At 37.3% G+C, this 22,913-nt stretch overlaps 3 protein-coding genes across 5 annotated transcripts in view; 2 read left to right on the top strand and 1 right to left on the bottom strand.

The window, feature by feature from the left end:
- Positions 1-3,644, top strand: part of LOC116709117 (mucin-17-like) — a 45,271-nt gene extending 41,627 nt beyond the window's left edge. The window contains exons 15-23 of the mRNA XM_032547464.1: positions 181-307; positions 401-430; positions 529-641; positions 1,132-1,264; positions 1,349-1,488; positions 1,899-2,022; positions 2,197-2,355; positions 2,587-2,749; positions 3,018-3,644. Coding sequence (XP_032403355.1) covers positions 181-307; positions 401-430; positions 529-641; positions 1,132-1,264; positions 1,349-1,488; positions 1,899-2,022; positions 2,197-2,355; positions 2,587-2,749; positions 3,018-3,106 — 1,078 coding nt within the window. The 3' untranslated portion in view covers positions 3,107-3,644. The remainder of the gene's footprint in view (positions 1-180; positions 308-400; positions 431-528; positions 642-1,131; positions 1,265-1,348; positions 1,489-1,898; positions 2,023-2,196; positions 2,356-2,586; positions 2,750-3,017) is intronic.
- A 146-nt stretch (positions 3,645-3,790) lies between these two features.
- On the bottom strand, positions 3,791-12,449 carry rtn4ip1 (reticulon 4 interacting protein 1). Of its 2 annotated transcripts, none has more exons than XM_032547467.1 (10): positions 12,333-12,449; positions 11,915-12,282; positions 11,070-11,221; positions 9,472-9,540; positions 9,091-9,215; positions 8,375-8,423; positions 7,680-7,816; positions 7,384-7,567; positions 4,311-4,403; positions 3,791-4,227 (listed from the first exon to the last, which is right to left on the bottom strand). In XM_032547467.1, the coding sequence occupies exons 2-10, from the start codon at positions 12,195-12,197 to the stop codon at positions 4,108-4,110; spliced, it is 1,212 nt and encodes a 403-aa protein (XP_032403358.1). In that variant the 5' UTR covers positions 12,198-12,282; positions 12,333-12,449; the 3' UTR covers positions 3,791-4,107. The 2 variants fall into 2 exon arrangements, with proteins under 2 accessions (XP_032403358.1, XP_032403359.1); XM_032547468.1 differs by having other exon boundaries at positions 11,915-12,290; positions 12,341-12,449.
- An 89-nt stretch (positions 12,450-12,538) lies between these two features.
- On the top strand, positions 12,539-20,820 carry qrsl1 (glutaminyl-tRNA amidotransferase subunit QRSL1). Of its 2 annotated transcripts, none has more exons than XM_032547466.1 (11): positions 12,539-12,653; positions 13,549-13,708; positions 13,786-13,884; positions 13,963-14,059; positions 14,142-14,303; positions 14,380-14,555; positions 15,655-15,767; positions 16,209-16,401; positions 16,497-16,614; positions 16,716-16,921; positions 17,786-19,900. In XM_032547466.1, the coding sequence occupies exons 1-11, from the start codon at positions 12,630-12,632 to the stop codon at positions 18,001-18,003; spliced, it is 1,566 nt and encodes a 521-aa protein (XP_032403357.1). In that variant the 5' UTR covers positions 12,539-12,629; the 3' UTR covers positions 18,004-19,900. The 2 variants fall into 2 exon arrangements, with proteins under 2 accessions (XP_032403357.1, XP_032403356.1); XM_032547465.1 differs by lacking the exon at positions 12,539-12,653 and adding an exon at positions 13,268-13,374 and having other exon boundaries at positions 17,786-20,820.
- The last annotated feature ends 2,093 nt before the right edge of the window (positions 20,821-22,913 follow it).

The raw sequence follows: 22,913 nt of genomic DNA, 5'->3' as shown, positions 1-22,913 counted from the left end.
TAAAGTTCCCCATTTATACAGATCATGAAGAAATTTAACACTCTTTTTATCTTGTAGCCATTCCCCTTCAACCATTAACCTTCAGCCCTAAACTTTATTTTACTGCAAAAATAAAGACAGATCTGCTTATGAATAAGTTATTGTGTAACTGAATTGGTGTCTTGTTTCGGAAACCTGCAGCTGGGTGGCGTTTGAAGAACCTGGCTTCAGCGGAGAGCTCTATGTCCTAGAGAAAGGCATGTACTCAAACCCAGAGGACTGGGGAGCACAGAACTTCAGAATTTCATCCATTCAGCCCATCTTCCATGTGAGGATCCATTAGGTTCTGGGTGTAACGTCTTTTTCTGGTTGATTATTTTAAACAAAAACCTCTAACAGAGCCCTTTATTTTGTTCTGCAGGACATGCTGATGGGAACAACACGGTTTAAGGTATTATCTCTTCTTTCACAGATTTTTATTAAAAAGGCATGAAGAGTATTGATATGGTTTTCTCCCTCAGTTGCTAAACTTGTTTGAATATTTTACAGATCCAGTTGTACTCTGAACCAGAGTTTCAGGGAAGGTTGCTGGCTCTGCTCGACAGTACAGATGCTCTGGATGCTGATTTCACACCGAAGTCATGTAAAGTCCAGGCTGGCAGGTAAACATGCCAGAAAGAAGAGATTAACATCATTTAAATTTTTTTTTTATATTCCAAAGTGTAACACGTTCTCTACTGTAGTCAGGAATGGTAGTTAATGTTTTTCCAGTAACAATAGTTTTATGTTCACTCAGTTGTTTCCAGTGAGAAATTTTGTCATTTGATGTACATTTTTCAGAGTAGAAAACAATTATTACTTTATGGTCTTGTTGCATAAGATCACCTCTTTGCAGACTATAAAGGAGCTCCTTTTATAATGTGTCACATGTGCAATAAGCAGTGTAACAAGTTAGTTTTCCATATAATAGGCTCATCTGTACATATCCATCTGTAAGAATATCCCTCTTGTTCTTTGGCTTCCATCTAGAAAACTATCAACTTAACTTAATATTTCTCGTTGATATTCTTCCATGGCATTTCCATTGATATGTTATATGTAGCAAAACCAAAAATCAATGTTAAAACTAAAATAATAAATGTTATGTTTCAGCTGGGTGGCGTATGAGGAGACTAAGTTCAAAGGGAACATGTATGTCCTGGAGCAAGGAGAGTACCCTAACACAGAGGCCATGGGCCTCTTATCGTCAGACTCCATCATTCGATCAGTGCAGACAACTGGACATGTGTGTATTATCTTTAAAACTGAAGTGAAATGTCTAATAAATGTTTCACATGCATCAGTTATTAAGTAAATCTTTAATCTGCAGGAGTTCTCTCTGCCCTCCATCATTTTGTTCAGCAAAGTGGGCTGCAAAGGTCGCAGGGTCGCTTTGACGAGCGGAACGGTAAACCTGCTGCAGACTGGCATGGATTCACGCATACGCTCCCTGCTGGTGGAGGGAGGAATGTACGTAGAATCTGATTTTAAGTTGGGTGTTGGTGTAAATGCTAATTGCTCCTATACATTTGTTTTCCAGGTCCAGATAGTTATGGCAATTAAAGATCTGTCATTCCCTTTTGTCTGTACATATTTCCTTTTTTTTCTTTTTGTATCCTACTGTTCTTTCTTCCTATCGTCTCTTTTTATTCATTACTTCCATCTTTTGTACTTCCCTCCTTTTAGTTTTTTCCTGGTTCTATATTTTAATCCAGTCCACTAAAGAAATATCTGCTAGAAAGTTATCATGAGCTATATTGATATATTTTATAATGTTTGAAAATTAACATAAAGGACTAATAACTCAGAAAGCTGAGCCTGGAAAAGTCTTAAAATAAATACAGAGACTAACCTCACACATCTAATGGCGTTCTCTGCAGGTGGGTGCTGTATGAAGGAAACAACTACAGAGGCCGACAGCTGTTTATCCGTCCGGGTGAAGTGGGTGACTTTTGCAAGCACAGCAACTGGCAGCGAATAGGGTCCCTCCGTCCACTGATGCAGGTGTGGAAGAAGTGATATGCACCAATCAGAAACTGGCTTTTGCTGATTTCGATAATGAACAGAACAGCCACAAATCATGTTTTTGAGATGGAAGTTGTTTGGGGAGGGGATAATTTGAGTACTACTGTGTTCAGATAAATGAATCCCAGTCATTGTCATGTTTTCTTCCAACAGAAACCAATGTACTTCCGTCTGCGGAACAGGGAGACGGGATGTCTGATGACTCTGACTGGAACGCTGGACGACATCAAACTGATGAGGATCCAAGCTGTGGAGGAGACGGGAGGAGAAGAGCAGCTCTGGCTCTACCGAGATGGACAAATATCCTGCAAGGTACATCATCATCCTCCAGAACGACTAAAATATTGATGAAGCCTTTCGTCTATTCATATCAGTGGAAGATTCCAGTAAATTCAGTTTTAAAAAAAAAGAAGAAACAAAGGCGTGTTTTAGTAATTCCACAAGGAAGCAATTATTTTAACTATGCCTAATTTTGTGTTGTTTTTAGGCAACTCCGCTCTGTATTTTTGAATTTTATGCCAAATCCATCCTCTCTGTCCCCAGCTGATGGAGGAATGCTTCCTGGAGACGGCAGGTAGCGTGGTAATGTCAGGTACACGACTCTGCATCTCTCCAGAGCGAGGCAAAGACAACCAGTTGTGGAGTATCACCCAGGACGGACTGGTCCGCTGCCACCTTAACCCAAATCTCATCGTGGAAGTCAAAGGTCAGACACTTCCATCTCATCATTGTTTGATCAAAATGTTCATATAATACCCTTTATCTTTCAATAAATAGTTGTACTGTGTGTGTTTAAAACAAAACAAGTTCACCAGAGACCTTTATGTGCTGTTGTGGTGATTTAGATTATGTCTTAATCCAACAGCACCATCTCCTGGTCTAAAAATGCAGTGCAGCAATGACTAACTACAGTGTCAACCCTCAGCGTTTCAAATTGTGGTTGTTGTTTAACGCATATCGCTGTTTGTCTGCAGGAGGTCATCAGTACGACAAGAACCAGATCATCCTGAACGACTTGGATGAAAAGAAGTGGATCCAGAGGTGGATTTTAGAGATTCTGTGATCTGATGAGGACCAATTAGCCAGCTGCTTTTAAGCACGTCTGTCGTGGATATTTTCACCTGTTCATTCTTTTAGAGAAGGAAAACTGTGAGCTGGTGTTTGCTGTTTAGATGATTTAGATTTAGACGATAATGATCTTTTCATGTGGCGAAAACTCTGCCTTGTTCTGATGCTGCATACTTTATCACCTGTGGTACTTTTCATTACAAGAGTCATATATCTCTCATTTTCCTGAGGATATGAATGTATACATATCTTACTTTAGGATGTTGCAGAAGGCATCAAGAATACACTCCAGAAATGGTTTCTTTGCATAGATCAAAATGATCTTGTATAAAGTTTTTATATCTGTTTAGGACTTTTTGACAAACTGTGCCTTGTTCATTACACTGTACATAATTCGCCTCGATTGTACAGACTGATTTACAATTTTAAACAAAAATGCAATTAGAATATTGCCCCCTAGTGGTTGTAAATATGTGAGAAAACGTTTGATGTTACAGGCTGTTACAATAAAATAAAAATGATTTTTCACTGTTCTGTTAACTTCACCTGAAGTCAGATTTGAAGAGAATCTATTTTACAACCTTGTCTAATGTCAAAACTTTTTTTAAAAATGTTTACAATGGTGTGAGAAAATACAAAATGTTTAAAATGTCACATTGTTACAAAACAACAACCTAGCTGATTTTGCTAAATCTTTGTTTTATTTAAAGCTAAAATAATTGCACATTTGTTAATGCAGCAGAAAGTTAGAGTATGACATTTATTTAAGTGACAATGGCAGAAATTTAGAAAAGTGCATTTTCCAGACCTATTTCCTTATCTCTTTGTCCAAATGTCACACTGCAGTAGCAACAAACACCTTGACCTTGCTTAAGGTTTTGTGTTTTCTGCTGTAAAAAAAGTAGTGCAGGCTGCAGCATTTCATTTATTTTCAAGTAGTTTGTGTCATAATTGTTCAAACACATACACATTCCTGTTGAGAGTCCATTTTGTACATCAATATCCCCCTTTGCTGATTTCCACCACAGTCTTTCCTCGGGCGTGGCCCTTCTCTACCTTATCGAAGGCCTGAGGGACTTGGGAGAAACTGAACATCTCCTCCACCACAGCACGGATCTAACAGGAGAGCAGGAAACATGCATGTTCGTCATGTGCTCTTCCATTTATAACGTTGGCATGAACAAAGCGTGGCCTCATACCTGTCCTGCATCCACCATTTTTCCTATCTCATCCAGAGCTGGACCACTTGGTGCAAAGAAACCCCAGCGGTAGTGAACTCCTTTGACTAAATGCTGCAGAAAAACAGAATTGAGTTGAGTGTTTTTACTGAAATCCTTATAATGAATCATTAGATAGTCAAGAGTTACCTTTTTAATGAAACATCTTTTTAAAAAATATCTTTATAAATGCATGTATGAAAGGTTTGATGGGCTCAGTTCCTGCTAAAGCTTAGAATATGTACATTTTGATCATGACTTATGTTTCCCTATATGGACAGTTGCAAAATGTAACCAAGTAAGAAGTTTTGAAAACGACGCCACAACTTGCTTCAATTTCAATATTATACATGATCTCATGTCATAGACAAAAAAGTAATGGGTTAAAAAAAAAAACACACAATGCTGTGGAGAGATTTAAAATGAATAGTTTTGCAAGGCACCAGTTTGAGACAAATCCATGTATGTATCGTGTACGAGAAAGTACACAATACACATGACACGGAATAGCTACGGTGCTCATGACAAATGGGGCTGTACCATATCAGTGCTTCCCCTGAGAGAACGCAATGTCCAATTTACAAACCACAAAGTGTCACCAGATCAAATGACAAAAAGTTGTTTATGAAACTACTAACACATCTAAATGAGTTTCAAATGACACACTTGATACTTTGCATTGAAAAGCAGAATTTTCTAAACACATCAATATGTCAGGGCAAAACTCTTTACTTAAATGCAGCCAAATCAGTCTAGATTCAACATGAGAAGAACCAAATGTTTCTGTGGGGCTGTCCCAGCCACCCTGCAACACACGTCGTTATCACAATACAAAGGTTAGTGAGGAAACAATCCAAAAACAAAGCTTCATTCCAGCGGAAGTCGTTCAAATACTTCTTGGGAGTTTCTATTCCACTCATTTTCTTTTTTTTTTTTTTTTTTTTACCCCTCCAGGGGGTCTTTTTGTGGGCTCTAGTGTCCCTTATATGACAGTAGACTGGCAGGAATGGGGAAGGAGAGGGGGGAAGACATGCGGCAAATGTCGTCGGGTCCGGGATTTGAAACCCGCGACGGCTGCGTCGAGGACTCAAGGCCTCCAAATACGGGTCGCGCTAACCGCTACGCCACCACGGCACGCCTTTTTCCACTCATTTTCAACAGCTCAAGTCAAAAATCTAAAAAAAAAAAAAAAGAGTAGCAACATTTCATCAATCTTGTACCTGCTTTTATAAAGGTTTTAGTCTTATGTGTAGTTTTCTGTTGAGAACTCCCAGGCAAAAAAACCTTTTCAAATACTGCGCAACTTCCTGGTACTAGCTTGTCTTACTTTCAGCTCTGGTCTTCCTTCCTTGTTACCTTATAAAGAAGAATTTAGTGTAAATCATTTTTAAAGTCATTACACAGAACTCTGTCAGTCCGGAAATGTTTTATAATAAAAAATAAACACAGATCACTGTTGAAAGGTTTACAGACAACGTAGTATACAATGTCATTACAATTGTTCAATGACAAAGATAAAAAGCAAAACTTCACTTGATTAAAGAAACATCTTAGCATTATTGTTCCCCGTGGACAATTGAGCCTCAGAAATCTGCTCTGTGTAACTTAGTTCAACAAGAAATGAAAGCAAGGCATTTGGTTTTGTGCAAGTGAAGTTAGATTACAATAAATTCAGAAACAAGTAAAGGCCATCTAGAATTTTTTTTTTTTACATATGTTGTGATAACTCTTAAATTAAAGACAGTGTATTTTTTTCCCTTGTGACATACATTTTCCCTAAAACATCTACTTTCACAGAGGAAAGACAAATATTTACTGCTCTTGTGATAGCAGATAAAGAAGTCATTTTTAGCAGAATGACACTTTTGTATGTTTTAGTTCTACATTACACCTACGCATGTGAGACTCGCGTCTGATGAGCTTTAAGCTGGGTGGTGCAGCGAGTGAGAAGAGACGTAACGGTGAAGTACAGATATGCAAACTGCATGGTTTGATGTTCACCGCAGAGAGCAAACTGACAGGAAGTCAATGTGTGTGTGTTGCCTTGTTTTTAAGACAGGGTAAAGAGCATTTTACACCCCCGCAACAAATACTACGTTGCGGGGACTGACTGCCTGTCAGTCCCCGCGAACAGTCAACGTGCTCCTTGGGGGAGCAGTCGCTCATTGTTGGGAGCACAAAAAGTAGTGTTGTTTTGGGAAATGGGTTAGGTTTAGGACTAACAAATGAACAGAGTTTTAGGTTAGGTTAGGTGAGGCATGTACTGGTAATGGCTTGGTTCAGGGTATGGGGTAGGCTATAAAAAGAATAAAAAATGAATAGTAGTCAATGCAAAGTCCTTATCTTAATAGAGAGACATATGGATTTGTCCAAAACTGGACAGATAAAATGAAAGCTGCTTCTTCTTCAATGTGAAAGGAAATTGCCAAAATACTCCCTACAGTTTTTTTTATACACCATCTGTAAACTGCAATTAATCACACAATAAAATAAAATAAACATGATCTGATGCTTAAGATTTTTTGAAAGGCAATTTTGTTTACAAACACCATGATCCATCTCGGTTATAATTTCGGTTGTGTGCAATTTTTATTTTAGTTTTATTTATTGTTTTTGGTTGTTGTGTTTTATTTTGGTTATTTAAAATATCGTACAGTCCCAGTGTTAATCCCAAAATTATAGTTTTTTTTTTGTTGTTTTTTTTTAAGAGGGTGAACGGGATTAATCATGCTTTTATCAATATATTAATTGAAAATGGTCTCTAAACAGCAGTCACTTATCGCAATAATTACTGGCACAATTTATCATCAAGTAATATTTGTGGCAGGCCTACTAATATATTCTTGAGAATAATCCTAATTGATTTCTCTTTCTCAGTCATAACTGTTTTTCTGCCAAACGTGCAGCATCAAGTAGTAGCAGATCACTAATCTACCGTAAATATACAACTATAACATTTTTAATATTTTTATTTATTTATTTTCTTGATAGGAGTCGGTTCAGATAAAGAGGTAGTACAGTAGAGACTGTTTACATGTCACAGTGTCAGAAATACCTTGATGGCTTTGGTGGCGACTGTGGCAGCTGTCTGCAGCATGCCGTCAGCTACACCCAGCTGGTCTGTGTTCCGAAGAAAAGGTGTAACAAGAGTGACGTATTTGGCTCCAGTCCATGGTTTAAGCAGGCCCAGGGCCCATTGCTCAGTGTCACCCCCTATGTTATCAAGGACCAGGTCAAATCTAAGAGTGCAAGAAACAAAAACAGAGATAATGACTGAGGAGTGATCATAAAAAGTGGGACAGAATTGGTTCAGATAGTCAGAAAATCAAAGGTAGGTCAAAAGTGATTTACTTCTCAAGCGCACTTAGCGGCTCTTCAACAGGTCCAGCTGTGTAGTCGACCACATGATCTGCCCCGAGTCCTTTTACGAACTGCTCGGCATTGTGGGAGCAGGTAACTGTCACATGAGCTCCCCACGCCTTCAGCATCTGGACAAAAGTTTAAGCCTCAAATGGGATTGAATTTATAGGGTTTTTCCAGTTATTCCCATCACTCATAGTGCTTTTACACTGCATTCCGATTCATTCACCTTCATCCAGATTAGAAAGCAACATGGGATTAAATGCTTTGTCCAAGGACACATCAATAGGTGGCAACTCCATTGTCACAGTGGAGTTTTATCCACAACTATATCCACTTAACCACGTCTAAGTCATCCATTCATCCATTATCCATCCACCAGCTATGAAGTAAAAACTTTTCAAAACGAACAATTCAAAATCAGTCTACAAACAAAACAAATAAGAAGAAAATGATTATGCCTGTTTGAAAATATTGACCATTTCCTGATGAAAAAAAACAATGTACTATGCTGTATAATTTATGCACTTTTGTAAGAAAAAAATCCTAAACACTGGGAGTTTTAATTCAGATGCCGATCTGGACATTAGATTATCATCCACACAAAGATTGGAATATTTTGACATAAGAATCAAATGAAAATAATTAAATAAAAAATTAGCCCTCGTCAACATCTAAATACACACCTGGATTGCAAATGTTCCAACTCCCCCAGATCCTCCAAGGATCAAAATTCTGCAAAAAGGAGAAAGAGTGGACAAAAATACACATAAAAATGTTGATTAACCAATAACTGACAGGATTTGTAGCCTTACTGAAACTTCATTATTAGCAAAAACAGTTTTAAATAAGACAGAGGTCTGATTTTGAATAGAGAAGGCTTAAAGGGTGGTATTGTGTATTTTCAACCTTGAAATCTGGTTTTAGCTTTGAGAGACATAGCTTAACATAGGAACATAGCGCCATTTCATACCACAACCTAGTCTATTCAAAAATGCTGCATATATCCTTGAATGGCAGCCACAAGATATTCAAGAAAAATGCATGAAAGAATCAAAGCAACACTCCAGGTATGTTTTTAAAGATTGAATAAGAGTACAACATAAAATAAAGCTAAAGAAAAATACATAATACCTGTATTATGTACCAACTGTTGTTGTTTTCTCAGGTGCCCACAGTACTTATTTTCTGTCATCTTTACAATCATCACAGATGCTTTTCTGTTGACTGAACCAGATGCATCTGTCTAAGTTAATGAAATCAACCATACAAGAGAGGTCTTAGCTCACTTTAACTCCGCTACAGATCAAATTTACCCTGGCACCATAAGGCAACCTGACCCACCATTCTGTTTGCCTAACGTGTGACAGTCAGGCTTTTGTGTGTGTCCACGTTTCCTCACCGTTTATTGGCACAGTTGTCTTTACTGAGTCCACCCGTGTTCACCAGTGCAGACCAAGCAGTGGTCGCCACATAGGGGATGGCTGCTGCCTGTGTGTGACTTATTGACTTTGGTTTATGGGATATCTGAACAGAAGACACAAGAACACTAATTTCAGTGCAGCTTCCTAGGTTAAACTGACTTTAAAAAGAGATGGCTGTGCTCCACTTATTAACATTTCTAATAAGTTAACATACTTTAATTATGGCTTATTTATGCCTCCATGAAGAAAAAAAAAAAAACAGGGAACTGATTTCTCACAAAATTAGACAATATGTCAGAATATCTTAATAATAAGGTAATACGTTTATGTCAAGAATACTTCAGGAATTAGATTCATACCTCATTCGCACTAAGAACCACAAACTCAGCTAAACTGCCCTGTTTCCACGGTGGGATTGCTGCCCATACCTGAAAGAGAAACCCACCAACAATAAAAAGTAACAAGGAAATGCAGTAATGCACATACTGTAAGTCTTCGGTTACTGAAAACATCTTTATAATTGGCTTTTGATAAGTTATTTTTTCTTGTAACCTATCAAATTAGTCACTAGACTAATGACTAATTAGTCTAGACTTCACCTGAAGTTTTCCTTTCTTCTTTGAGTCCAAGTCAACTAAGAACTAGTAATGAATTTTAAATATCTAGGATTTTTCACTGATGTCAGTTAGACGTTTGGTTTAAAAACTTATGCCTGTATCATAGCTTTATTATGGAAAATCTCCTGCTTTTCCTTTGTTGTTAAATCAAAATAGTTGTCGAGTTGATTTACAATGAATATACTCCACATAAATGCATCTGCTTACTAGCTTTGCTTGTTGCATAGTGTATATCAGGGGCACTGAAAATGTATTATTAATTGTGATTACTGACACTAAAGTAAACTGGTCATCTTTACCAACTCATCTACTCAGTATGTATTTACATGCAAAACTATTCCAACTTACAACATTTTGAGAGTAGTGCTTTTAGGTTTTGGCATCTGACACTTTGAACAATCTGCAAGTCTTTTACAATTAATAAGAGTGATACACCACCTTTTTAAAATGTTTTTTAAAGTTTGATTTCCCTGAGATTGTTTATTCTTATTTTCTTTTAATGAAAATCTTTCACAGGATTCTGCTTGCTCAAAAAATACGAGCAAGCATATTTTTAGTAATAATTGACTATTATTACTGCATGTTCTACATGTAGCTGCAAGAACTTTAGGAGATGCAAAAACTTCCTGTGAGGCAACATATGAACCAGAAAAATGGTTTCAATTCATGGTGACATACCGTATTTCTGGTAGGAGGCTCATTCTTGCAAAGCATGATGGTGTTGTGATACGATTAAGTGCTACTTCTTTTGTCACACAACTCTATCTCCATCTGTTCTTACTAACATCACTTCTACCAAAAACTAACTATGTAATCAGAAACCCAATTTTCCTGTATTACAAGACATTTTTCCCATTTTATTAGTGAAATAATCTGTCAGTGGAACTAGTCTTTTATATATATATACAGTATATTAAGGATTTATTGATGAAGTCAGAGTTTAAAACAAACTCTTACTTCTACCAAGCTAGTTTTGTCTTATTTCAAGTGTACCAACATATTTGCACTAGAAACCAGACCAAAATTACTTAGCAAGATTTTGTGTTTTTGTAGTGAAGGAATTCTCATGGAAAGCCAAGCTATCGGTGACCATTCAAGAAAAACTAAATAAATAAAAATCACCCCCTTTTTCAGCTGTTCAAGCAAAAAAAAAAAAATAGTCAAGGTATTGGGACAGATGTTATATTTCTTCTATTTTCCATGCCGAACAATAACCTACACATAGATGAGATAAAGCTACTCATGTATTACAACTACATTCATTTAACACTGGGTTAACATTCAGAACTCTCATAAAAAGTTTTGTTTCTGTCCAAAACACAAAAGCTTGTTTTTCTTACCTCATCTCTCTCTCTGAAGTACTTCACATCCAGGCCACATTCCATAATGACACCAGAAACGTCTCTTCCCAGAATGAGAGGAAACTCGCTGCCTGTCTGTTTGATATTCAGAGGATCTCTTTTCATAGCCATCGTAGCAGAGCCATAGCCACCTAAATCAGACAAAGTCGTTTTATCACTTTAGAGGAAAAAACTCTTATTTACTACAGTGGAGACACGAAGACAATACCAAAACAATCTGGAACAGGAGTACAGTAGCTCAAAACCAGATTTTTCTCCCCCACATTTTTTCTATTACCACTGCAAAAATAAAGCCATACGCTCAAATCTAAGATGTGTATATTTTTCAGTTCAGGGGTAGATTTAAAATACCCCTGAATTCAGACACAAAAATGAACATAAGTTATTCCACAAAAAGAAGACAGCAACAAATCAATTTCCTTGGCAAAGAATGCAGGCCCTATAAACCAAAAAGTATTTAAAAAACTGTACAACATCAGAGGTATTCTGTTTTGCATGATTCTGCTGTCACAATAAAAAAATGGAAAAAAAGGTATATTAAAGATATAATAATCAAAGAACAAGGAAAAAAAAAACGAATGTAAACATTTTAACCAAACAATCTGAGGATTCTCTCAGTTTAGCCCACAGTCATGCCACTTTTCAAAAACACAAATTGTCATTAGAAGCTGTGGCTAAATATGAGTGGTTGATTGCTTAACTGAAAAGACGAATACAACCACAGGAAACATAAGATACTCAGTTCTGATGTCCTCTCTAAAACGGAACACAAGTTAAGGAAGTCCTCAAAGTATTAATTTTCATCGGTCTCGATTTAAACTGACCTCTCATGCTGACGTCAAGCGGGTTCAATCCAGCTGCAAACACCTTTATAATCACTTCATTGGGGTAATTGATGATGGGGAAGCTGGCGTTATTTGTGAAACGCAGTACGTCATTATTTCCATATTGATCAATAACCCAAGCAGGCATGATGGTCATGGCTTTGCTGGAGGTCCGGATCAGTCTGCTCTGGTTTCTTTGCCAGCCACGGAGTCTGTGCTCACACACGGATTTACTGAGGTGTCGAAACAACCTTCTGTGCATCAAATATCTAACACAACTCATGTTTACAGACTCGATACAAATAAAATGTTCGTCTGTTAAACGGAGAGCTAAAGCAGTTAATCTGTGCAGCTGTAAACTATTCTATGTTCTTATCTTCTTCTTCTTCTTTAGATTTTAACGGCAGCTTGCATCCATGTACTTATCTTTCAAACTGTACGTTATTATAAAACATGCATAATATTTGCAGGAAACGTAATAATTAAAATATTTGAACCATTTCAAAACCACGTCCTATTCTTCGGTAACTTTCTTCCTGCTACCTAACACGGCGAGTAACTCCACCAATCACAACGCTGTTTCTTCAGCAGCCAGCCAATCACAGACAGCGCTGTTAGCTGTCCATTGTAGACCCAGACATGGCGGCTTACAGGTAGAACACACTCTGCTAATGTAGACGTTAATTTGAAGGGTGACCGGAGAAAATCAGCAGATATGCTCGGACTGACATTGAAAGAGGTTAGTTGCTCATTTACCGATTCATCTTTTTATATTGAAAAAGGCATTTTTTCAATGTTACGTTGGTAAGAAAGAGATATGAGAGATAAAGAGAGATGTCTGGTTATAACGCACGGCACAAAAACAGTGAGCTTCATGGGATGGGTTTCGTGGACATGGCCAAAGAAACTGGATTAAAAAACTAATTCTCATTGAGTCACAGGTCTCCAAGTCCTGATTAGTAAATTCCGCCTAATTAGGTGGAGGTAACTTGCGTATAATTTACCTCCACGTAATTTGAAGCATGAGGTTTGCGTACAAAATCTCACCAATACATTTGGGAAGATTAAATAAAATATCCACTTCATGAATTAAAATGGAACAACGCATGACCTAATTTTTAAAATTTAAAAATATGCAAATTAATTTTCTATCACAAAAAAAATAACTCAAAGATGTAAAGCATAATCTAATTTATTTTATTTAAGCTAACTTTCAAAATAGCATTGAGAATTTTTTCTCCCTTAGTTTCAACATTGTTGCTGTTTGGGATTTGTAAGACAAGAAACGTTTCCAAATTTAGTCCTTTGAGAAAACCTTTTAAAACATTAAAAAACATTGTAGAAACATGTAGACCCAGACATGGCGGCTTACAGGTAGAACACACTCTGCTAATGTAGACGTTAATTTGAAGGGTGACCGGAGAAAATCAGCAGATATGCTCGGACTGACATTGAAAGAGGTTACATGGGAAATTATAAAACATACCTAGTGTAACAATTATTCAGATATATTGGGTTTCTGTTGTACATATACAAGAAAGTCCTAGAAATGTAAACAAAACACCACACTATAGAAATTAAATGTTTACTTGTGTAACTCCCTGCTTTAAGCGGTGTTTACGTCTTTCCTCCAGGTGTCTTTGGCATTCAGGGAGGGGAGAATCTCCCCAACTGAGCTCTGTAGGAAGTGTCTGAATCGCATCAAAAAAACTCAGCGCCTGAATGCTTACATCACTGTTACAGAGGAATTTGCTATGAAACAGGCTCGACAGTCGGAAGCAAGGCTGCTTCAAGGTGTCTGAATTACATGAGTTCTTATCTCATTTTGATTTTGGTCACAGGTGTTGACGCATTCATGTATTTTGTTCTAGGCATCCCCAAAGGACCCCTGGATGGGATCCCCTTTGCAGTCAAGGACAATTTCTGCACTGCCAATATCAGGACAACATGTGCCTCCAAGATGCTGAAAGGTTAAAGCATAAAATGTTTCTTATATACAGTATAGTCAAAATCAGTGCAGGTATGTTAAAATATTTTTCTTTTCATAGACTACACTCCGCCCTACAATGCTACAGTTGTACAAAAGCTTCTTGACCAAGGGGCCGTACTGATGGGGAAGACTAACATGGATGAGTTTGCGATGGGGTAAATCTAAATGCAGAAAATATTTTGGAAATGTGTGGTTTTATTTTTAAGTTAAATTAGTGTGGGTGTGTTGTCCTCTCAGTGCAGGCAGTACCGACGGGGCATTCGGTCCAGTCAGAAACCCGTGGAGCTACGCAGCCTCATACAGAACACAGGGGGGAGCAGCTTCTGACTCCGACTGGGTCATCACTGGAGGAAGTTCTGGGGGAAGTGCCGCAGCTGTCGCCTCATGCACAAGCTACCTGTGAGGATGCGCAGTGATACTAACAATGAAGAAAAAGTCGAAAAATATTCACTGATATTTGCAAATGTTTTGACAGGGCTTTGGGTTCAGACACAGGCGGTTCAACCCGTAATCCCGGAGCGCTGTGTGGAGTGTTCGCCCTGAAGCCCACTTACGGCCTGGTGTCAAGGCATGGGCTCATTCCCTTAGTTAATTCCATGGATGTCCCTGGAATTATTACACGCAGCGTCAGTGACGCAGCTATCGCCCTAGGTAGGGGACATTTGTCTCTTTCATTTTTAGGATGATGACATATTCTGAGAATAAAATAACGTTGCATCCACTTTTTATAACTGTAATTCAAAATAGGTGTGATCTTATTAAATCTGAGAAGAAGTTGTAGCAAATAACCTCCAATATGTTTTGCATAGCTTTAGGAATATTTTTACCCATGCTTCTCTGACGTGACATAAACACCAAAGCAAAGTAAATAATCATATTATTTAGTGAAACATGTGACTACAATATTACATTACAACATTACATTACATCTAAGAAACAGTATTGGTTCATCCTAAGTCACTTTCTACCAGATTCTGTGAGCTATAGCATCTAGGCTTTCAAAATATATACCAGGTGGGCGGCAGATCTCCTCTACAATGGCCAAATATGCTATTTGCATTCAAAGAGCGAATGCATTTCCATTCATGCATTTATTGTCTATACCCATTCATCCTTGCAGAGTTGCACACAAGTTATCACTAAATCTTGCAAAGTTTTTAAGGCACAAACGTTGTAAGAATTTTGACTTCTTAAAAGGTGAAAATTTATCAATTTACAAAATCAAATTTCTTTTTATTTGTTAATTTTATAACCACTGAAGGTAACGTACTGTAGTTACTTGATTGTGCCATAAAAATAGCACTTTGTGTCGAGAACATATAATACCACCCCTTTAAAAAAAATTGTGTATTTGTAACTTAAGTCTTGGAATATATTTTTTCTTAAATAATCATTTATTTAAAGCTATGAAAATTATGTGATTAAAAGCATTGCTGAAATATTAATCCGTATCTACAACAATACTCCTGGTTGTTCCATTCAGGTTTGTAGTTGTGATTGTAAAAATATGAGAAAAATAACTACATTAACCAGGTTTATTTAAAGTCGTAGTTTTTGGAGCAATATCTTTTGAAGTTGAACAGCGGAATATGCACATTTTGTTCGCATAGCTATAAAATCATGTAAAAATATGAATTTGATAGTACATTAACAAGAAACAAAAGAAAAACTATAATGAAATGTTATAATTTTAACAGCAAGAACAAAATAGAGCAGGTGTAACCTGGAACTGTGTTTACATGTCAAACAGGTGTCCTCCAAGGCATTGATGTTAGAGACTCAACCACAGTTCCTGCTCCATCAGCACTAGCAGAGCTTCCTGAAGACTTTGATGTCAAGAACATCTGTGTTGGCATCCCTAAGGTGAGCTAATATAGTCAATTAAACACTTTTATCTACAACTGCTGTACTGGGCATGAGACCTTTACACACCTATTGCCAACACAGACCTAATATTAAGTCGGTCTGTTTTTTCTCTTAAAAGTTGGACCATAGGAAAAACAAACTCAGAGACAAATACATAAACAGTCATGGTGCATTATGCTTTAATCCTAAGCTCAAATTTTCTATTAGAAAAAAGTCCCAGTTTACAGCTTTTACAGAAGTTGGAGAAAGAGCCACTACAGCTAACTATAGTCATTCTTCCATTCCATCCATTCAGTCATCCATCAAGCTTTACATCTCTGCATGTTCAATTTTAGTACCTACAAAAGTAGCTATAAACAAACAAAATGTAAAACAGAAAAAAAAAGTTCAGCAACCCTGAGCGTGTAACTTTGCTTGGTGTCTGCCATCATCTGTCAGGAGTACCATGCCCCCGGCCTGTCTGAGGAGACCCTGGCTCAGTGGAGTCGTGTTGCAGACTTGTTTGAGAAAGCAGGAGCCCGGGTGGAGCAGGTTTCCCTCCCACACACTCAGTACTCCATCGTCTGCTACCACGTCCTTTGCCACACCGAGGTGGCGTCAAACATGGCCCGATTTGATGGGCTGGAATACGGTACAAACGTAACCGTGTGGAGTTAAATGTGATGCAGGCATATTATGTGATGGTGGTGAAGTTTTGGGGGTTCTGGTGTTTTTCTCCTCTACCAGGCCACCGGAGTGAGATGAAGAGCTCCACGGAGGTGATGTATGCTTCAACCCGACACGAGGGCTTCAACGATGTAGTCAGAGGGAGGATTCTTTCCGGGAACTACTTCCTGCTTAAACAGTAAGGCTGCAAACTGTCTCCATAAGCAGCCTTAGGCGCCTACAGTGTCTGGCATCAGTACTTTACTCGCAAAGTGACCAAGGAGATGTCACACCTTTCAGGAACTACCAGCACTACTTTGTGAAGGCCCAAAAAGTCCGTCGGCTGATCGCAGACGACTTCCGGCACGTTTTTGGATCAGGGGTTGATGTGCTGCTGACTCCCACAACTCTGACTGATGCGGCCTGTTACCATGACTTCACACAGGAAGACAACCGAACTCGCAGCGCACAGGAAGATGTCTTCACCCAACCTGCAAACATAGCAGGTATGGAGTCATACCTTCTCTTTAGACTAGATAAGTGGCAGCATATGTAGGATGTGTGGGAGGATTTAAAACCTTATAGACTTTACGTTATGGAAACACACACAAACACGAGTGGGAGGTTTTTCAGCAATGGGCAGATTTTATGTGATAAACCATATTACAATTGCATTTAATTCTGAAGTGGAAGAAAAAAAAATACATAGTTATGAATTTATTTTTAAAAATATGAAAATGTGACATGCATTGGTGTTCAGCCACCTTTTCTCAAATACTCTGATTATCATCGAAAACTAGTAGTGGTATGGGATAACATCAAACTGCAAACCGTCTCCATAAGGAGACAGTCCATTTGCAGAGCAAACATGTGGAAGAAGCTGCTCCTCTTCGATATGTTCCATATTACCAATGAAACTGAGATGAAACTATTTAGCCAATGTGCAATACAATATCTATAGCGGAAAATAAACATTGCACATCATTGACACGCCATAACCACAGTGAAATGTGGTGGTGGCAGCATCATGCTAATTGTATACTTTTCTTGAGCAGCGCCATGAAAATTAATCTGAGTTGAAGAGAATTTCAGCTGATGGGGACATCTGTAATTGGAGAAAAAGCTGGTTCCACACAGTATTGACTCAGGCGGCTGAATACAAATGCTTGACAAACTGTTACTCTTTCATTTTGTAAGAAAATTTGGTAAGTTTGTTTCTCTCTTCTTCCACTTTACAACAATGTATTGCTTTGTGGCTGAATTATGAGAAAATGTGGAGAAATTTAAGGGACACTTGTAACTGGAAATGTAACGTTGTTGCAAAATTATAAATGGGAAATGGTCTCATCGTTTTTAATGTTTTAACACAGGCCTCCCTGCTGTCTCTGTGCCAATCGCCTTATCACGGCGGGGTCTGCCCATTGGCTTACAGCTCATCGGCCCCGCCCTGGAAGACAAGAAACTGCTTTGTGTCGCTCAGTGGGTCGAGCAGAGAGCGGACTTCCCATCCATCAGTGACTGCGATAACACTCAGGAGAGCAGGAAGGATCCAGGAGTGACCAGGAGGGAGCAGACTTCAGCCATCTGAGGAGCGCTTTCGATACTATCAAAACTAAAACAACTCCTGATATCCTTATAGGAAGTTCTATATGGAGTTATCGGATCACAAATTACAGATGCTTTATAGTGATAAAGTACATTAAATAAACTACAGAATGTTAAAACCTGACTACTGTTTAACTGGGATGTTGCATCACATCCTGTTAAATAGACATAATGTTAGAGCCGGCCATTCTCGTTAAGCTTGTATGTATTTACAGAGCCAAAGTTCTTCCATACTAGAGTACAAGTCTATCTTTAGAGCTCTTTTCTTTGTCGTTGACTATGAAATTCATTTTGAGAAACTCCACTTATATCGTACGTAGAGAACATAGATTTTAATCCTAAATACTTATTTTTTAAGCACAACTTAGTCGGGAATCACGTGTCTGATTATTAAAACACAGCAATGTGAATAGAAACTGAATTTAAAAACTTTTTTTTCTAATCTCTTGTTTTGATGAGGCAGTCGTTTTACAAAAAAACAAAAAGTAGCAGGACATTTATAGCTAATTTACTAATGATATATAGCCACATTACAAGCATTAGAATCAAAACAGAGATAAATAAAAAAAGGAGTTTCCTCTTCTAGGTAGAAACCAGACTTGCACTATTTTACATCGAAGGGTAATACATAAACATCTTGATTATAGATTTCTGGTTTATTCTTTCAGGAACTCCTATCAGTAAATACAAAGATCAAGCCACGCCACTGGCTTCCTTAAAACTGGAGGCCTCTGGAAACTGGAAACTATTTTCATCATGGAAATAACTTGTCGTGAATATAATGACTTCTATGAGGTAAAAGCAAATAAGGATGCTAATTTTATTAAACACAACACATCCAGTGTTGCACTTTTCATGTCACTGTTAGCAGCAGCAATGCTCTTGGATTTTTGCCATATAAAGCTCAAGGCAGACGTGTGTGACCTTCCTGTCTTCTTAGGTATTGTCTCAACCGCAGTTTGTCTTTACTAACTTTCATTCTCGTACATCTAAAAGCACCTAATCTTCATTATTTTTTTAGTAGGAAATGAAAAGCAAGTATACTGAAACGATTTTCTTCATGATTATATTGTTCAAGCCGGTTCTGATGTCTCCTGCTGGTGTTGTGCAACAACTTCAGTGTGACAAACTCAAACTATGTTCTCTTATTTCTTCAGAAACCAAAAGTAAAAGACATTTAACAATAATTTCAGCTTAAAGTCTTCTCTGTGATATGCATTTACAACAGTTTGAAAAAAAAAAAATGAAAAGGCTTTTGTTTCTAGGCAACATAATAGAGTGCCTTTTTAAATGGTAGCCCACATAAGGGTTAATTTGCAGTTGTGGGGATGAAATGTGGTGAGCTGTCTCACAGCACAATGATATATTTGGAGACAGACGTGACTATATTTATTATCTCAAAAGCAAAGGGGAGCTTCTTGAAAGCTGATTGGACAGAAGTACAGTCCTTTAATGGCTTCTGTTGTAACTCAATTGTTGAACTAATTATTTTCCTAATTTTAGTTGGCATTGTCTTTCAATAATCTGCATACATCTTGAGTTTTTTTTTTTCTTAGGCACAAACTTTAATATATCTTTTAGGGATTTCATGAGATAGTTGCTGTGATGTGGAACCAAAACATTTTTCAAGGAAACATTTTAAAAGTATGAAGCCCATACTCACAAATGACCATGACAAAGAGCATTTGTGAAAAATAACTTTTAATTCTTGTCCCAGATGCTTAGTTTGATTTAGATCTGGATTTTAACTAGACCATATACCAAATCTAGACCATTCCATTGAGTCTCTGGCTGTATGTAGTGTGTATATGGTGTGTATTTTGTTGTCCTGCCTCAGTTTTAAGTTTTTTGCACAACTGAATTAAAGCATGATACCGCCACCACTGTGTTTCATCATAAGGATGGTGTGTTTAGGACTTGTTTAATAATAGCTTCCCTCCACACGCAGCATTTTTTAGAATAAAAAGCCAAACTATTCAGTCTTCTTTTCACAAGAGCACTTAATATTGTCTCCAAAATTTACAATTATACACTGCTTTGTGTTTCTCTGATACTTAACTTCCACAGAAAAGTCTGTGGTTGTGGCGTGACTTGATGCAAAAAAGACATGCGAAATATTCTCACTGTGTATGTTTGGGTTTCCTGTTGGTTTCCACCCATCATCCAAAAAATAGAAGCTTCCCTAACTGCAGATCATGAGCTGACATTAGTCGTACATGTGCATGGTTGCTAGTGATCAATTTTGACTGCCTTTCTGTCCACAGTATAACCTTGGAATCCATAACCCTGAAGAGAAAAACATGTTTATTTATGTTACTTAAATACTTCCTGTTTTCCACTTCGTACATAAACAAGGCTGTTGTCATGGCTTGACCATGGCATATGTAAATGATGTCTGAAGCTTTCGATAAGCTGATCACTGGCGCTTTGTGCTAGAGAAGAGAATTTTATATAATTTTCATGATGCTTCCTAAGGAAAAAAAATCCCCAGTGTTCTTTTCCATGTGACTTGTACTCTTTCCTTTTTGCCGTATATGTGTGAAAGCTGGCTGGACATGTAAATATGTAGTCTTTTTTTTTAAAATTTTTTTAGTCTCAGTTTGTTTAAATATGAATACAGTAGTACTGCATTCCCAGCAGCAGTGAGTTCTAGTTGGTAACTCAACCCAGCCTTATTGAACATCTCTAATCAATGCAAACGTTGGGTCAATTTTGTAAAGAAAAGTGAAACATTCAGAATAATGCCAGCTTCAGCGCAACTTATTTGTGCCATAGGAGTTATAAATTGTTACCCTGGTCACCAAGAGTATGAAATAGATTTTTTTTTTTAACATCGGATTAAAGTGTGATGTTATTCCCTGAATCAAGTTTCATCTACAGAGAAAAAACATCACGTCCTGTGTTACTATTGTCTACTTCATTATAAGAAAATATTTATTTAGTATTCCTAAATAAAGAAAAGAGAAGTAGCAAATAACTGCATGAACGTACTGCTATTTAAATCAAAATAATTTTTCAACTACTGACCTGCAGAGTTGTATATTCACACTGCAATTAAGTGGTACAAATATTTCTCATTGAGCACCACAAAAGACAACCAAGGGACCACCATCTGTACTTGTACCGCAGTTTGAGAAAATAATGGGGGTATCAAAATTCAGGTACAGAGCACAGGAGATCCCATTGGAAACATGTTGTTTTTTTGTTATTTTTTTAAGGTATTTGGTAGAGAAGAATGGGCAAAACTTTCAGTCTGCAGATGTGGAAAACAGATGGAGACAGTTATATATTCCTTTATGTAATCAGGTAAACCCCGATGAGATCTAGATCTCATTTTCAAGAGGGACCTGAGCAAAAATTTGCAATACATAGCAACCTGGTTACAAGATAAAAACAATTAATACATATGCACAAGTATAAAACAATAAAACAATTTAAAAACAATGACACTGTTTCATAGAATCTTGTTGCCTATCTTTAAGAACTGCTCGAAATAAGTCCAGTGAAATCATTTCCGACATCTTAAGTTCAGACTGCAACTGATTTCACACTGTGGGGGCCAACACACTGAATGCCTGCTTCCCTTTTACAGTTCAAAAGCGTGGGACATGCAGAAGTTAAAGACGGTTCCACAAAGTACTGCCTCAGCAATACTATGAATGCCACACTTTTCAGACTAACTCATTTATCATTTTCCTTTCACGTCACAATGACGTCCTACTTATTGCTGGTCTTTCTCAAAAATCCTAGAAGACTTAATCAACTTTGTGTATGTCACGTGAAAATGTGAGAAAGTTTAATGATTGTTAATACATGTTTAAAAAAAAAAATCAAGCAGCATCATGTTCATCAAATGAAGACCAATTCTATTTCTGCATGCTAACAGAGATTATGCTAGTATGTACTTGTTGGTTTTTAACCTGTGTGAACAATACTTTGTGCTTAATAAGTTATAGTAATTAATACCTTGGTTGATTAATATGTATGAATTTGCCACTGAACAGGAGACATTGCGTGTTTTTAGGACGATTATGATGAGTACCGGTAGTAGTTCCTTTTTAAAGAAAAGAGAAGCAGGAAATACCTGCATGAACTTTCTCCTATTTAAATGTAATGCATTTTTTCAACTACTGATCTGCGGAGTTGTATATTTTTCACATACATACTTTTTGCCTCTATTTCTTTTTGGACATTAAGGGGTAAATTATATTTAAAAGAGAGTCTGTATTCCTCATTGAAAAACAAGCGTCAGTATGCATTGTTTCCTTGTTCACAAATGAGTAAATAGAAATATGCAAGGAAAGAGTAACTCTAGTACTTTTTGTACATCGTAAGTAAAATTTATATTGATATTCAAACTGTGGGCAAAACTGTCAAAGACTGTTATTGTTGTGTCATGCAAGATTGTGGTCAGGTGCGTCCTGTTTTCTTCAGCTTAAGTTTTAATTTAATCTAGTTCATTTTTAAATTCTAATGTACAATAAAGTACAAAAACAATCCAGGCAAACCAGAAACAGTTAGCAAATGTGCAGCTTTACAACATTTTCTTTTTTTTTTTTACAAATAATGGGGGGTATCATAATTTAGGTACAAGTTTTTGTGTGATATAATGCCAAGAAGAAACACTACCAGCAGTGATCTTAATGAAATAACTTTTACTATCCATCACTCTAAACCCATTTCAAACAGTTTAAAATCCACCAATCTACATAAAATACCATTGAAATTTAGTCGACCATTGATAACCAAATGAAATAAGTCGGTCACTGTTGCAAAACTCAGTTTAACTGAATAAAATCGAAGAAGCTGCAAGGCAGGAAGTGAAAAACAGGAATCCGAAACCAAACAAGGCAGAAACAAGACCAGCATGAGGTAGAGCAAGGATGTGGCAAA

This window comes from Xiphophorus hellerii, chromosome 19 (assembly GCF_003331165.1).
Source record: "Xiphophorus hellerii strain 12219 chromosome 19, Xiphophorus_hellerii-4.1, whole genome shotgun sequence".
NCBI lineage: Eukaryota > Metazoa > Chordata > Actinopteri > Cyprinodontiformes > Poeciliidae > Xiphophorus > Xiphophorus hellerii.
Note: the sequence above shows the minus strand (reverse complement) of the source record. Positions and strands in the feature narration are given on the sequence as shown.

Coding starts and splice junctions, on each gene's coding strand:
- rtn4ip1 (XM_032547467.1), bottom strand. CDS start 12,197: ATGAGTTGTGTTAGATATTTGATGCACAGAAGGTTGTTTCGACACCTC. Junction 11,222..11,914: donor GCTTGACGTCAGCATGAGAG/GTCAGTTTAAAT, acceptor TGTCTGATTTAG/GTGGCTATGGCTCTGCTACG. Junction 7,817..8,374: donor TTGGAACATTTGCAATCCAG/GTGTGTATTTAG, acceptor ACTTTTGTCCAG/ATGCTGAAGGCGTGGGGAGC.
- qrsl1 (XM_032547465.1), top strand. CDS start 13,351: ATGCTCGGACTGACATTGAAAGAG. Junction 14,556..15,654: donor TGACGCAGCTATCGCCCTAG/GTAGGGGACATT, acceptor CATGTCAAACAG/GTGTCCTCCAAGGCATTGAT. Junction 16,922..17,785: donor CCAACCTGCAAACATAGCAG/GTATGGAGTCAT, acceptor GTTTTAACACAG/GCCTCCCTGCTGTCTCTGTG.